The sequence below is a fragment of the Marmota flaviventris genome, chromosome 8, assembly GCF_047511675.1.
Source record: "Marmota flaviventris isolate mMarFla1 chromosome 8, mMarFla1.hap1, whole genome shotgun sequence".
In the NCBI taxonomy this organism is placed as follows: Eukaryota; Metazoa; Chordata; class Mammalia; order Rodentia; family Sciuridae; genus Marmota; species Marmota flaviventris.
The window spans coordinates 112517646-112533660 of record NC_092505.1 but is presented as its reverse complement, the minus strand read 5'-3'; the positions used below and the strand labels follow the sequence as shown (position 1 = coordinate 112533660).

The following is a 16015-nucleotide window of genomic DNA, read 5'->3' as shown; positions in this document are numbered from 1 at the left end:
GCACTGTTTCCTTGAAGCATAGAAGTAGAAGGATGTAGGAGGGAGAAAAGTGGAGAAAAACGAATGTGGGTTTTGTGCAACCTTTGAAGGTTCAAATTAAGTTCTGGAGAAACGTAATGATTTCGACAACTTTCTAAGACAAAAATAAGGAGAAAACGCATTTGAAGACCATTAACCCAGGGTCTGCGACTCTGTCCGTGTCCGAGTTTCTCTCTGCTATGAGTTCTCTACCTGAGCTCTTGTCATTCCGCCCGTGGTTACGTTGTGTCATTTGTTTTCCTTGCAGAGTGTCCACAAAGACCCCAAAATCTGGAGTGACGTGCCCTGGCGTGGATTACGAAGTCCCTCCGGCCGTGTGTTTTCTCTTGCTGACCTCTGCGCGCCGAGTGTATGGCTCAGGGTCTACGCGGAGGGTCCACTGATCAAACTCCTCATCATGCATCAACTTTTCAGATTGGTTTTGGGACAAAAAGATCTTTCACGAGCCGGGGACCTCTTCTCCTTAGATGACTCTGAGATTGAAGACAGCCTGACAGAAGCTTTGGAGCAGATTAAAATAATTAGCTCATCTTCAGTAAGTAAATTGGCTTGTCGATCAGCTGCCTAAAACGGCCTGTCCTAGAGCCTGGGGACTGGGTATCTCCCTGGGGAAGGAGCTTTGCTGGAGGGAGGTGAAGGACAGTAGCCTTGGTCTCTCTGAACTGTCCTAAGAAATAGCACTTGGTCCACCTTTTGTCCACTCATGGAGACCAGAGTGGGCATTCTCACAAATGCATTGTTTAGGGGCTATTTTTGCATTCTTGAATTGTCGTGGAGGGGAGAGGTAGCAAGTTCAAGGAAAAAGCAAACAAAGTGGGGTGCATCGTGGGGGCTGGACAATGGGGGGAGGCAGATGACACCTCCTGCCTCCCAGGAGACAAGGACGAATATCCTCTGCTGCCTTGAGCTGGATAACTCTGTGTGCCCTGTTGCCTCTATTTTGAATTCTTCCTCTGCTCCATTTTCTACCCTCCATCCCCACTTAATTCAGCTTACCTGTTCCTGATCCCAGGTGTGATATGACAGATTTAAAACCTCCATGGAACGTCCCCTTCCCTCTGTATGCCACTCTGCCATGTCAAGGGTCACCTATTCTGAAAACACTTTCCAGAGAAGGCAGAGGGCAAGTGCCCAGTGCAGTTTGAGGTTGACCTTCTCAGTTGAGCTTGGTCCTCTGTGACACTGATCCCACTCAGAGGCCTGGGCCACCAATCCTCCAGTCATATCCCCACAGTGCATAGAGTCCCCAGTTGGCAAACGTGTGTGTATTTCAGAGATGACAGCTGGTTTCTGTGCAGTAATAAAGAGAAGTGTAACAGGCACACTGGCAGCTAGCATGCACCCTCGGAGCTTGTCAGCATGTCCTCTTGCTGGCTGCCAGTGGTATGCCATGGTTCCCCACTGGCCAGTGAAGTCACTGCCCAAACACTCTTCTTTTCTCAGGTCATGTCTTTGTCAGAAATTTCCTGTCCACATTTTTTTTCCAGGACATTAATCAATTTAGTCTGACTCAAAACATACAGTGATCCTGGTTATATTCCCATTTCTGTGCTGTTCCTGGCCACCCCTCTTCACTCCTCTGGAAACAAGTTGAATGAATAGGCCACTCATTTTTGTCTTTCTAATAGGAAAAGAAACAAAACCCAAAAAGCATCTGAGGTCCCTAAAGCCCATTTCCACCAGAGGTCACTAGTGGCCAATGATTTCTTCTGTTTCTGTCACTAAGTGCTTGGTCTCACAGACATCAAATGCAGGAGTTGAGGACTGGAAGGGCCTGTTATGTGTCCTCACTGGTTAACTGTTAAGGCTGGCAGATCCCTTGTCACCAGGAACATTATGGGGATATCAAGCCCTCTAGTTAGCATCGCACCCGACCAGCAGGTCTGAGGGCAAGGTGACCACTTGTCTTCCTCATCCGCTGTCCTCTTTCACGTTTGTCTTCTGTTTAGCTGTAGCCATGGCAGGGAGAGCAGAAGGATGGTGACTTCTAGTTTACATACATTAAGTGTGGGGTGACAAATGCCACTTGCTCCTGTCTTCCTATCCCAATTAATCCACTGAGCCCTCATGCCCACTCTGTAACTACCTACCCCATGAGCTGCTTGTATCCTCTCTCCTGACCAGGCCAGGATCTTTCTTACTGATCTTTCCTAATGACCCTGGATCTCAGTAGTCATGTCTCAGTTCCTCTTCAGAAATGTGGAACAAGAAGTCACCTCCTAGCTTGCCTTCTCAACCTCCCTTCCAGGGCAGAAATTCTTCCTTGGGATTCCTGACAAGCTTCTCCTGCATGTGCAATGGTGAGGACACTGCAGGTTCTGAAACTTCCTCCTGCCTCAGTTTTCCTCTGATAAAACAGTCTCTTTCCATTGCATGGAGCCGTGATGGGCCTTCCTCACTGATGGTCCCCTGCCCTGTCCCAACCCACACTTGTCAATCAGAATTAGTTCCCATAGGGAGAATTAGTTCTCATTAGGGAAGATGTCAACAGAGGGTGATTTGTCATGGTGGTGCCCCAAGAGGCAGTCCTGGGTTTCCTGCCCCCTGTGGCTGTGGTCACCTTGCTGCCTGCCTCTTCCCAGGCCAGACACTCCAGCTGTTTTATCAGATCCCAGTCTGCCTCTTGTCATTATTATTATTATTATTATTATTATTATCATCATCATTGTCACTTGTTGAATCTGTCCACACTTTTCCTGTTGTTTTTGATCAAAAATTCTAACTGGTAAAGACATTGCTGTTCCGCTGTTGAAAGCTCCAATGGCTGGCTGTGCCCGTTTCAGCTGGATTAAATCTTGCTCTTTGAAATTTCTACTCATTGTTCTTTATTCTGTTCTCTGCCTCCAACAATTGAGAGTCTAACTCTGTTCCTACAAGGAAACGTTTGAACCTTTGAAAATAAGCATCAGGTGTCACCTCTGGCTTCTCTCTTTCCAACTTGACATTCTCAGTGAGCTCGGGTTTTCTGTGACAAAGTAGAGGCCTGTGTCCAGGAAGGCTGTGCCACCTGACCCCATAGACCTTGACCCTCAGGTCTGAAGGTTTAAGTTTGTCAGGATACGTGAAATGCAATCCCACTCGTTCTCTGCAGATGCAAGACTTGGAAGTCAAATGAGAATGCCAATTTGTTGATTGAACTATGAAAATTGTTACTCATATGGGTCAGAATTCTTATCCAAGACTGCTGCTCAGCCTTTCTCTAGAGAAGGAGCACAGTTACTAATTATGTTTCTTCCTCCTCTGTTACTGCCACATTCCAACTTCTGTCCCTGAGACACACCCCTTCATCTATACAGACACCATGTGCAGGGGGTGTCTCAAGCCAGGCTGGTAGAGAGCTAGTTCCACTCTGAAGACTGGACCTTGTTAGTTTAATCCTCCCAGGGTGGTCTTGTGCCAAGCCCATGGAGCACACCCCAAGGTAGCTCCCAGTGCTGCTAGGTCCTCCACATCTGGTCACCTCCCTGGAGTGTCCTGATTTGTTGTCATTATTGATCACTATCAGTACTCACTCAGACCAATTGCTTGGAGCACTGGCTGATAACAGTAACATCACACATTGTCTGCATTTATCCTGTAAAGTGCTAAGATTTTGTGGTTGAATCAAATCTTATAAAAATTTTAAGTGGATTATGTGACATTTTAAACCTTTACAAACATCTTCCTGACTGTTGGTCCTCATTCCAACATGTCTGGACTCTTTAAATATCGTGATTCTTTCTCCTTAATCCAAGCCTCCTCCTTTAGGTTCCCAAGTTAACCAGTATCCTGATTGTAATACTCATTCATGCTTGGTTTTATCTCTTTGTTACATATGCATGGTTCAAAAATTATTCAAGCGTTGTATTTCACGTTTTTAAACTTTATATAAACAATGCCAAAAGGCTTAATACTATGCTTTTGAGATTATGCATTCTGGTTCATATAGTTCCATTTGTTTAATGGGCAGAGTATTCCATTGTATGACACACCACAATTTATTTATCCCTCTTTCTTTTGTTTGGCATTTATTATTTAAACAGAGCTACAAGAAATATTCTTACATTTGTCAATTTTGGCAAATGTGTATTTCTAAGGTACACAGCCAAAAGTGCAGCAACTGGTTCTAGAGTTCTGTGTGTTTCCAATCTTACCATTTACGCCAAATTGCTTTCCCAAGTGATTGTACTAATTTATACCCCCCAACAGCAGCGTATGAGAGTATTGTGGCCTTGTACACTCACCAATGCTTTCTTTTACCAGATTTTGAAATTTCTTTTCAATCTCACTGAAGCAGCATGGAACTGTTGTCTAAGCATTTACCTCCCTTGTTATTAGTGAGGTTCACCATTTTTTCAAACGTTCATTTGTGATTTGTCACTTGGGTTTCCTCTTCAGAGAAGTGCTGTTTATGCTTTTTTGCTTCTTCTGTTGTGGTTTTAAAACATTTTCTTATTAACTTGGAGCATATGACATATTCTTGCAGTAATTCCTTGACCCTTAGGCATCTCTCAGTGTAATTTCTTGTTCCAATGTGTAAGCTTGTCTCTTAACTTTGTAATTCATATTTATATCTGGTAGGACAATATCCACAAACTTCTGCTTAAAATCTGCTTTAATTTGTTTTTGTTCTTTAATAGTTTTATACTGAGCTTCTCAAGTGTTATGAATAATCCTGTTGGTATGTTCGTGAAATTTCATTTGTTAATTGATTAACTTAAAGAAAATCCTTATCCTTGTCAACTGTCTTCTTATCTATAGACATTATATTCCATCCATTTTTCTAAATCTTAAATATCATTAATGATATTTTATAATTTTTAAGGATCTTAAAAATGTTGTAATCCTTTGTTAAAAGTATTTTATAGTTCTATCTGAAATGACAATTGATAATCTTTTTTAAATTATATTTTTCAACTGTTTCTTCGGGTGATTATAACATAAATTCTTGTATAGTGATCCAGCAAACTCACCAACTCTCCTGCTAATGCTAACAATTTGTGTACCTACACTCTTCCATTTTTTCAGCCAGTATTTATTAGGTGCAAACTATGTGGCAGATGCTAATACTGGATGTCAGGGTGCAAACATGGAAAATAGACCAAAAAAAAAAAAAAACTTTGACATAACCCATAAATCGGGATAGACAGAAAATAAAATCAATAAGAAAAATAGGTAATATATTAGCAGGTGATATTTAAGTGTTGCATAAGAACATTATCTGTTTGGTCCTGGGTTTTTCTTGGTTGGTAGGCTTCTGAAGGCGTCTTCTATTTCACTGCTTGAAATTGATCTGTTTAACTTGTGTATATCATCCTGATTCAGTTTGTCCAAATCATATTACTCTAGAAATTTGTCGAAGCCCTCAATATTTTCTATTTTATTGTAGTTTAAATTTTCAAAATAGTTTCTAATTATCTTCCATATTTCTGTAGTGTCCATAGTGATATTTCCTTTTTCATCATAAATGTCAGTAATTTGAGTTTTCTCTCTCCTTCTCTTCATTAGCATGGCTAAGGGTTTATCAATTTTTTTTTCAAAGAACCAACTTTTTGTTTTGTCAATTTTTCAATTGTTTCTTTTGTTTCAATTTCACTGATTTCATTCTGATTTTAATTATTTCCTGTCTTCTACTGCTTTTGGTGTAAATTTGTTCTTCTTTTTCTAGGGCTTTGAGATGTAATGATAGGTCATTTATTTGTTGACGTTTTTTCTTCTTTTAAGGAATGGACTCCATGCGATGAGCTTTCCTCTTAGTATCACCTTCATAGTGTCCCAGAGATTTCGATATGTTGTATCAGTGTTCTCATTCACCTCTAAGAATTTTTTAGCCTCCTCTTTGATGTCTTTTGCAACCCATTATTTATTTAATAGCATATTATTTAAACTCCAGGTGTTAAAGTAGCTTCTATTTTTCATTTTATCACTGATTTTTAATTTCATTCCATTATCATCTGATAGAATACAGAGTAGTATCTCTAGTTTTTTGTATTTTATAAGAGTTGCTTTGTGTCACAAGATATGATCTATTTTAGAGAAGGATCCATGTGCTGCTGAGAAGAAAGTGTATTCACTTATTGATGGATGAAATATTCTATATATGTCTGTTAAGTCTAAGTTATTGATTGTATTATTGTGTTCTAGAGTTTCTTTGTTTAGCTTTTGTTTGGAAGATCTGTCCAGTGGTGAAAGAGGTGTGTTAAAAGTCACCCAGAATGATTGTGTTGTGGTCTATTTGACTCTTGAACCAGAAGAGTTTGTTTGATGAATGTAGATGCTCCATTGTTTGGGGCATATATATTTATAATTGTTATGTCTTGTTGGTGTATGGTTCCCTTAGGCAGTATGAAACGTTCTTCTTTATCCCTTTTGATTAACTTTGGCTTGAAGTTTACTTTATTTGATATGAGGATGGAAACACCTGCTTGTTTCTGCAGTTCATGTGAGTGGTATGTTTTTTCCCAACCTTGCACCTTCAGTTTGTGGATGTGTTTTCCTAAGAGATGAGTCTCTTGAAGGCAGCATATTGTTGAGTCTTTTTTTAAATCCAATCTGCCAGTCTATGTCTTTTGATTGGTCAGTTTAGGCCATTAACATTCAGGGTTATTATTGAAACATGATTTGTATTCCCAGTCATTTTTGTTTCTTTGGGGTATTTAACTTGAATTTGTTTCTCTTTTGATTGGTTTTTCCGTTAGTGTAATAACCTCCCTTTCCTGATTTTCATTGTTATTTTTCGATTCCTCCTCATAGAACATTTTGCGGAGGATGTTCTTTAGTACAGGCTTTCTAGTTGTAAATTCTTTTAACTTTTGTTTATCATGGAAGGGTTTTGTTTCATCATCAAATCTAAAGCTTAATTTTGCTGGATATAAGATTCTTGGTTGGCATCTATTTTCTTTCAGAGGTTGGTATATGTTGTTCCAGGATCTTCTGGCTTTCAGGGTCTGGGTTGAAAAATCTGCAGAGGTCCTAATTAGTTTCTCTCTATATATAATCTGATTCCTATCTTGTGGCTTTTAAAATTCTATCCTTATTGTATATGCTAGACATTTTCATTATAATGTGTCTTGGTGTAGATCTATTGTAATTTTATACATTTGCTGTCCTGTGAGCCTCGTGAACTTGATTTTCCAATTCATTCTTCATGCTTGGTAAATTTTCTGATATTATTTCATTGACAAGATTGTGCATTCCTTTCGTTTGAATCTCTGTGCCTTCCTCTATCCCAATAAATCTTAGATTTGGCCTTTTGATGATGTCCCATAATTCTTGGATGTTCTGTTTATGGTTTCTTACTATCTTCACTGTGTGATCAACTTTGTTTTCAAGAATGTATATTTTGTCTTCATTATCTGATGTTCTGTCTTCCAAGTGATCTAGTCTGTTTCTATTGAGTTTTTAATTTTGTTTATTGTTTTCTTCATTTCAAGGATTTCTGATTTTTTTTCCTAGAGTCACGATCTCTTTCTCGAAGTAGTTTTTTGCTACCTATATTTGCTCCTGTATCTCTTTGTTGGAGGGATCAATTTTGCCTGGATTTGCTCATTTAGGTCAGTCTTTAATTCACAGATCATTTTAATTATGAACCTTCTGAACTCCTTCTCTGACATTTCATCAACTTCACTGTCCATGGGTTCTGTTATTGTAGTGTCCTGGTTTGTTTGGGGCATTTTCCTCCCTTATTTTTTCATGTTGTCTATACGTCTTCCTTTCTTGCAGTGCAAATCTGAGGTATTACAGTTTCTACCCTATAATCTTATAGTGTCCCTGCAGATTATCTGTACCTCACCTTGGTGTTGGGCTTTTAGTCCTCAGCTGGGATCTCACAATAAATGCTACTGCAACTAAAGGTGGTGGTGGTAATAGTGCAGATAACTCAAGTCAGCGGTGGGGTGTCCCAAGATGGATGCAACCCCTTTCAGAGATGGGGTTGAAAGGGTGGGCTTTACAATGGCTTGGGGCTGGCTGCCTGTTCTGAGATGCAGCTGCCTCCAGGCCCTATCTGTTGTCTCAAGGTGGAGGCTACTTTGTGGGGAGAGCTACAGCAATGGCTGTAGTTTTCCAAGATGGAGGTGGGGTAGGCCTGGGTTCCAGTGTGGGTCTGCTGGTATTCTGGGCAGTCTTGGGACTAACCTTGTCCTTGGATCCTGTATGGGTCGGGGCGCAGTCCTGGGCTAGGGCCTGGGCCTTGGCTACTGTGCAGGACTGTGGGGTGGTCCCTTAACATTCTAAATTGTCACCTTTGTTTGCGCAGAATCTTTTTAATTTGATACCACCCCATTTATTAATTGTTGGCATTATTTTCTGAGCTTTAGGTGTTGCATTGAGTAAATCATTGCTTGTGACTGTTTGTTGAAGTGTTGACTCTATATTTTCTTCTAAGGGTTGCATAGATCCTAACTCTTAAGTCTTTGATCCATTTGGAGTTGACTTTAATGCAGACAAGAGATAAGGATCTAATCTCATTCTTCTACATGTTAATGACCAGTTTTCCCGGCACTATTTATTAAAAGGCTGTCTTTGGTCCAGTTTATGTTTTTGGAGCCTTTGTTAAGGATCAGATGACTGACTTTAGCTGGGCTGGTTTGTCCTTGTGTCTTCTATTTTGTGCATTGGTCCACATGTCTGTTTTTATGCCAGCACCATGAAGGTTTTGTTACTATCCACTCTGGGGTATAATTTGAAGTCAGGTATTATGATGCCTCCAGCATTGCTTTTGGGGGGTTAGAAGTACTCTGGTTTTTCTGTATCTTTTAATCTTTCAAATGAGTTGTAGGACCATTTTTTCTTAACTCTGTGAAGAATGTCATTGCTATTTTAAAGGCGTGCATATTGCTTTTGGTAGTATAGCCATTTTAACAATTTTAATTCTGCCAATCCATGAACATGGCAGGTCTTTCCATCTTCCTGTTTTTTCTTCAATTTCTATCTTCAGTGTTCTATAGATTTCACTGTAGAAGTCATTCATACCATTGGTTAAATTTATTCCTAGGTATTTTATTTATTTTTCTTTTTTTATATTTTTATAACTTTACTTTATTTATTTATTTTGTATGTGATGCTGAGAGTCGAACCCAGTGCCTCACCCATGCTAGGCAAGTGCTCTACCACTGAACTACAGCCCCAGCACCTATTTTATTTCTTTTTGAGGTTAGTGTAAATGGAATTGATTTCCTGATTTCTTTCTCTGCAGACACATTATTGATGTATAGGAAAAGTATTTATTTTGTAGGTTGATTTTATAATGAGTTTCTTTACAGAATTTATTAGCTCTAGTAGTCTTTTAGTGGAGCCTTTTGGATATTCTAATTATGGGATCATATCATCTGCAAACACTGATAACTGATTTATTCTGTTCCTATTTTAATCCATTTTATTTCCTTCTCTTGCCTCATTATTCTGGCTAGAATTTCTAGCACTGTATTAAATAGGAGTGGTAAGAATGGACGTCCTTGTCTTGTTCCATATTTTAAAGGAAATGCTTTCAGTTTTTCCTCTTTTAGTATAATGTTGGCTTTGGGTTTTTTTAAAAAAATATATAACCTTTATGATATTGAAGTAGTTTCCTTCTATCTCTAGTTTCTTCAATGTTTTTATCATGAATGTGTACCAAATTTTGTTAAGACTTTCTCTGTATCTATTGAGATAACTGTGTTTTCCATCCTTAATTATATTTGTGTGATGAATTACATTTATTAATTTGCATAGATTAAACCATCCTTACATTCCTGGGATAATACTAACTTGTTCATGATGTACAATGTTCTTAAAATGTTTCTGAATACAATTTGCTAATATTTCATTAAGAATTTTTGCATCTAAGTTCATCAAGGATACTGATGTGCAATTTTATTTCTTTGAGTGTCCTTATCTGTTCTTTTTTTTTAAATTTTTATTGTTGGTTGTTCAAAACATTACATAGTTCTTGATTTATCATATTTCACACTTTGATTCAAGTGGGTTATGAACTCCCATTTTTACCCCGTATACAGATTGCAGAATCACATCGGTCACACATCCACTGATTTACATATTGCCATACTAGTGTCTGTTGTATTCTGCTGCCTTTCCTATCCTCTGCTATCCCACCTCCCCTCCCCTCCCCTCTTCTCTCTACCCCATCTACTGTAATTCATTTCTCCCTCTTGGTTTTTTTTTCCCTTACCCCTCTCTCCCTTTTGTATGTAATTTTGTATAACCCTGAGGGTCTCCTTCCATTTCCATGCAATTTCCCATCTCCCTCCCTTTTCCTCCCACCTCTCATCCCTGTTTAATGTTAATCTTCTTCTCATGCTCTTCCTCCCTACTCTGTTCTTAGTTACTCTCCTTATATCAAAGAAGACATTTGGCATTTGTTTTTTAGGGATTGGCTAGCTTCACTTAGCATAATCTGCTCTAATGCCATCCATTTCCCTGAAAATTCTATGATTTTGTCATTTTTTAGTGCAGAGTAATACTCCATTGTGTATAAATGCCACATTTTTTTTTTATCCATTCGTCTATTGAAGGGCATCTAGGTTGGTTCCACAGTCTTTCTATTGTGAATTGTGCTGCTATGAACATCAATGTAGCAGTGTCCCTGTAGTATGCTCTTTTTAGGTCTTTAGGGAATAGACCGAGAAGGGGAATAGCTGGGTCAAATGGTGGTTCCATTCCCAGCTTTCCAAGAAATCTCCATACTGCTTTCCAAATTGGCTGCACCAATTTGCAGTACCACCAGCAATGTACAAGTGTACCCTTTTCCCCACATCCTCGCCAGCACTTGTTGTTGTTTGACTTCATAATGGCTGCCAATCTTACTGGAGTGAGATGGTATCTTATGGTGGTTTTGATTTGCATTTCTCTGATTGCTAGAGATGGTGAGCATTTTTTCATGTACTTGTTGATTGATTGTATGTACTCCTCTGAGAAGTGTCTGTTCAGGTCCTTGGCCCATTTGTTGATTGGGTTATTTGTTATCTTATTGTTTAATTTTTTGAGTTCTTTGTATACTCTGGATATTAGGGCTTTACCTGAAGTGTGAGGAGTAAAGATTTGTTCCCAGGATGTAGGCTCCCTATTTACCTCTCTTATTGTTTCTTTTGCTGAGAAAAAACTTTTTAGTTTGAGTAAGTCCCATTTGTTGATTCTAGTTATTAACTCTTGTGCTATGGGTGTCCTGTTGAGGAATTTGGAGCCCGACCCCACAGTAAGCAGATCGTAGCCAACTTTTTCTTCTATCAGACGCCGTGTCTCTGATTTGATATCAAGCTCCTTGATCCATTTTGAGTTAACTTTTGTGCATGGTGAGAGAAAGGGATTCAGTTTCATTTTGTTGCATATGGATTTCCAGTTTTCCCAGCACCATTTGTTGAAGATGCTATCCTTCCTCCATTGCATGCTTTTAGCCCCTTTATCAAATATAAGATAGTTGTAATTTTGTGGATTGGTTTCTGTGTCCTCTATTCTGTACCATTGGTCCATCCACCTGTTTTGGTACCAGTACCATGCTGTTTTTGTTACTATTGCTCTGTAGTATACTTTGAAGTCTGGTATCGCTATACCGCCTGATTCACTCTTCCTGCGTAGAGTTGTTTTTGCTATTCTGGGTCTTTTATTTTTCCATATGAATTTCATGATTGCTTTCTCTATTTCTACAAGAAATGCCGTTGGGATTTTGATTGGCATTGCATTAAACCTATAGAGAACTTTTGGTAATATCGCCATTTTGATGATGTTAGTTCTGCCTATCCATGAACAGGGTATATTTTTCCATCTTCTAAGATCTTCTATTTCTTTCTTTAAGGATCTGTAGTTTTCATTGTATAAATCTTTCACCTCTTTTGTTAGGTTGATTCCCAAGTATTTTATTTTATTTTTTTGAGGATATTGTGAATGGAGTGGTTGTCCTCATTTCCATTTTCAGAGGATTTGTCGCTGATAGACAGGAATGCCTTTGATTTATGCGTGTTGATTTTATATCCTGCCACTTTGCTGAATTCATTTATTAGCTCTAATAGTTTCTTTGTAGACCCTTTTGGGTCTGCTAGGTATAGAATCATGTCTCCTGCAAATAGTGATAATTTAAGTTCTTCTTTTCCTATTTTTATGCCTTAAATTTCTTTCATCTATCTAATTGCTCTGGCCAGTGTTTCGAGAACTATGTTGAATAGATGTGGTGAGAGAGGGCATCCATGTCTTGTTCCAGATTTTAGAGGGAATGCCTTCAATTTTTCTCCATTCAGAATGATGCTAGCCTGAGGCTTAGCATAGATTGCTTTTACAATGTCGAGGTAAGTTCCTGTTATCCCTAGTTTTTCTAATGTTTTGAACATAAAGGGATGCTGTACTTTGTCAAATGCTTTTTCTGCATCTATCGAGATGATCATATGGTTCTTATCTTTAAGTCTATTGATGTGGTGAATAACATTTATTGATTTCCATATATTGAACCAGCCTTGCATCCTAGGGATGAATCCTACTTGATCATGGTGCACAATTTTTTTGATATGTTTTTGTATCCGATTCGCCAGAATTTTATTGAGGATTTTTGCATCTAGATTCATTAGAGATATTGGTCTGTAGTTTTCTTTCTTTGAGGTGTCTTTGTCTGGTTTAAGAATCAGGGTGATGTTGGCCTCATAGAATGAATTTGGAAGTTCTCCCTCTTTTTCTATTTCCTGGAATAGCTTGAAAAGTATTGGTATTAATTCTTCTTTAAAGGTTTTGTAAAACTCTGCTGTATACCCATCCGGTCCTGGGCTTTTCTTAGTTGGTAGTCTTTTGATGGCTTCTTCTATTTCCTCAATTGATATTGGTCTGTTTAGGTTGTCTATATCCTCCTGACTCAATCTGGGTAGATCATATGACATAAGAAATTTATCGATGCCTTCACTATCTTCTATTTTATTGGAGTATAAGGATTCAAAATAATTTCTAATTATCTTCTGTATTTCTGAAGTGTCTGTTGTGATATTGCCTTTTTCATCCCATATGCTAGTAATTTGAGTTCTCTCTCTTCTTCTCTTCGTTAGCATGGCTAAAGGTCTGTCGATCTTATTTATTTTTTCAAAGAACCAACTTTTAGTTTTGTCAATTTTTTCAATTGTTTCTTTTGTTTCGATTTCATTAATTTCAGCTCTGATTTTAATTATTTCTTGCCTTCTACTTCTTTTGCTGTTGTTTTGCTCTTCTTTTTCTAGGATTTTGAGATGAAATGTGAGATCATTTATTTGTTGGTTTTTCCTTTTTTTAAGGAATGAATTCCAGGCAATGAATTTTCCTCTTAGAACTGCTTTCATTGTGTCCCATAGATTCCGATATGTTGTGTCTGTTTTCATTTATCTCTAAGAATTTTTTAATTTCCTCCTTGATGTCTTCTATAACCCATTGATCATTCAGTAACCTATTGTTCATTCTCCAAGTGATGCATGATTTTTCCTTCCTTCTTTTATCGTTGATTTCCAGTTTCATTCCATTATGATCAGATAAAATGCATGGTATTATCTCTACTCCTTTATAATGTCTAAGAGTTGCCCTGTGACATAATATATGATCTATTTTTGAGAAGGATCCATGTGCTGCTGAGAAAAAAGTGTAATTACTTGATGTTGGGTGGTGTATTCTATATATGTCAATTAAGTCTAGGTTATTAATTGTATTATTGAGTTCTATAGTTTCTTTATTCAACTTTTGTTTGGAAGATCTGTCCAGTGGTGAGAGAGGTGTGTTGAAGTCTCCCATAATTATTGTATGGTGGTCTATTAGACTCTTGAACTTGAGAAGAGTTTGTTTGATGAACATAGCTGCACCATTGTTTGGAGCATATATATTTATGATTGTTATGTCTTGTTGGTGTATGTTTCCCTTGAGCAGTATGTAGTGTCCCTCTTTATCCCTTTTGATTAACTTTGGCTTGAAATCTATTTTATTTGATATGAGTATGGACACTCCTGCTTGTTTCCGAAGTCCATATGAGTGATATGATTTTTCCCAACCTTTCACCTTCAGCCTATGTATGTCTTTTCCTATCAAATGCGTCTCCTGTAGACAGCATATTGTTGGATATTTTTTTTGATCCATTCTACTAGCCTGTGTCTCTTAATTGGTGAGTTTAAGCCATTAACATTTAGGGTTATTTTTGAGATATGGATTGTTCTTCCAGCCATATTTGTTTATTTATGTTACTTAACATGGTTTGTTTTTCCTCTTTGATTATTTTTTCCCCTTTACTGTACTACCTCCCACTGTTGGTTTTCATTGTTATTTTCCATTTCCTCTTCCTGTAGTGTTTTGCCGAGGACGTTTTGAAGAGATGGTTTTCTAGCTGCAAATTCTTTTAACTTTTGTTTATCGTGGAAGGTTTTAATTTCATCTTCCATCCTGAAGCTTAATTTCGCTGGATACACAATTCTTGGTTGGAACCCATTTTCTTTCAGCATTTGAAATATTTTATTCCAGGATCTTCTAGCTTTCAGAGTGTGTGTTGAAAGATCAGCTGTTATCCTGATTTTTTACCCCTAAATGTAATCTGCTTCCTTTCTCTTGAAGCTTTTAAAATTCTCTCCTTATTCTGTATGTTGGGCATCTTCATTATAATGTGTCTATGTGTGGATTGCTTATGATTTTGCACATTCGGCGTCCTGTAGGCTTCTAGCATTTGGGATTCTGTCTCATTCTTCAAGTCTGGGAAGTTTTCTTGTATTATATCGTTGAACAGATTGCTCATTCCTTTGGTTTGGACCTCTATACCTTCCTGTATCCCAGTGACTCTTTAAGTTTGGTCTCTTTATGTTATCCCATATTTCTTGGATGTTCTGCTCATGGTTTCTTAAGAGTCTTGCTGAGCTGTCTATGTTCTTTTCAAGTTGAAATACTTTGTCTTCATTGTCTGATGTTCTATCTTCTAAGTGTTCTACTCTGCTGGTAGTATTCTCGTTTGAGTTTTTAAATTGGTTTATTGCTTCTTGCATTTCTAGGTTTTCTGTTTGTTTGTTTTTTATAACCTCTATCTCCCTGTATAGTTGATCTTTTGTTTCTTGGATTTGTTTACGTAATTTTTTGTCGAAGTGATCTTTCATTGTCTGATTTTGCTGTCTAATGTCTTCCTTGATACTCCAGATCATCTGAAGCATGTAAATCCTGAATTCTTTTTCTGACATTCCATCTGCTGCAGCTATTACCTCTTCTAAAGTTGAGTTGACCTGCATTGCTTGTGGTCCTTTCTTTCCTTGTCTTTTCATACTGCTCGCGTTTCTTTCTGCTTGGTGAAACTGTTGTGTTTTTGAATTTTCCCCCTATATGTTTATATTGCTCTTGTATAGTTGCAAAGTCTCCCTTGCAGGGGCAGGTGGCGGCTGTGCTCCTCCTCCAATTGGGGTGATCTGTCTATCCCACCGGCGGGCCGCTGATCCCCTTCTCCAGGTCTCGTGGTCTGCCTGCCTTGCGGGCAACGGCTGGGACCCTCCTCAAATAGGGGTGATCTGTCTACCATGCTGGCGGGCCGCTGGGCCTGTTCTCCAGGTTGCATGTCTGCCTACCTTGCAGGCGCGCGCGGCAGCTGTGCCCCTCCTCCAATTGGGGTGATCTTTCAATTAGGCTGGCTGGCCGCTGGGCCCCTTTTCCGGGACGCGTGGTCTGCCTACCTTGCGGGCGGCAGCTGGGCCCTTCCTCCAATTGGGGTGATGTGTGTACCACGCCAGCGGGCCCGCTGGGCCTGTTCTCCCGGTAGGTCACAGGTCTGCCTACCTTGCAGGCGCGGGCGGCAGCTCTGCCCCTCCTCCAATTGGGGTGATGTGTCTACCACGCTGGCAGGCCACTGGGCCTGTTCTGCTGGTCGGTTGCAGGTCTGCCTACCTTGCAGATGCGGGTGGCGGCTCTGCTCTGCCCCTCCTCCAATTGGGGTGACGTGTCTACCACGCTGGTGGGATGCTGGGCCTGTTCTGCCGGTCGGTCACAGGTCTGCCTACCTTGCAGACGCGGGCGGCGGCTCTGCTCTGGCCCTCCTCCAATTGGG

The 16015-nt window shown here is 39.2% G+C and overlaps 1 protein-coding gene across 2 annotated transcripts in view; it reads left to right on the top strand.

Annotated features, from left to right (window-relative positions):
• The first annotated feature begins 436 nt into the window (after window positions 1-436).
• The window catches only part of Veph1 (ventricular zone expressed PH domain containing 1), a 210894-nt gene continuing 195315 nt past the window's right edge, over window positions 437-16015 (top strand). For both annotated transcript variants that reach the window (XM_027933955.2, XM_027933954.2), the window contains exon 1: window positions 437-574. In XM_027933955.2, the coding sequence (XP_027789756.1) occupies window positions 437-574 (138 nt within the window). The remainder of the gene's footprint in view (window positions 575-16015) is intronic.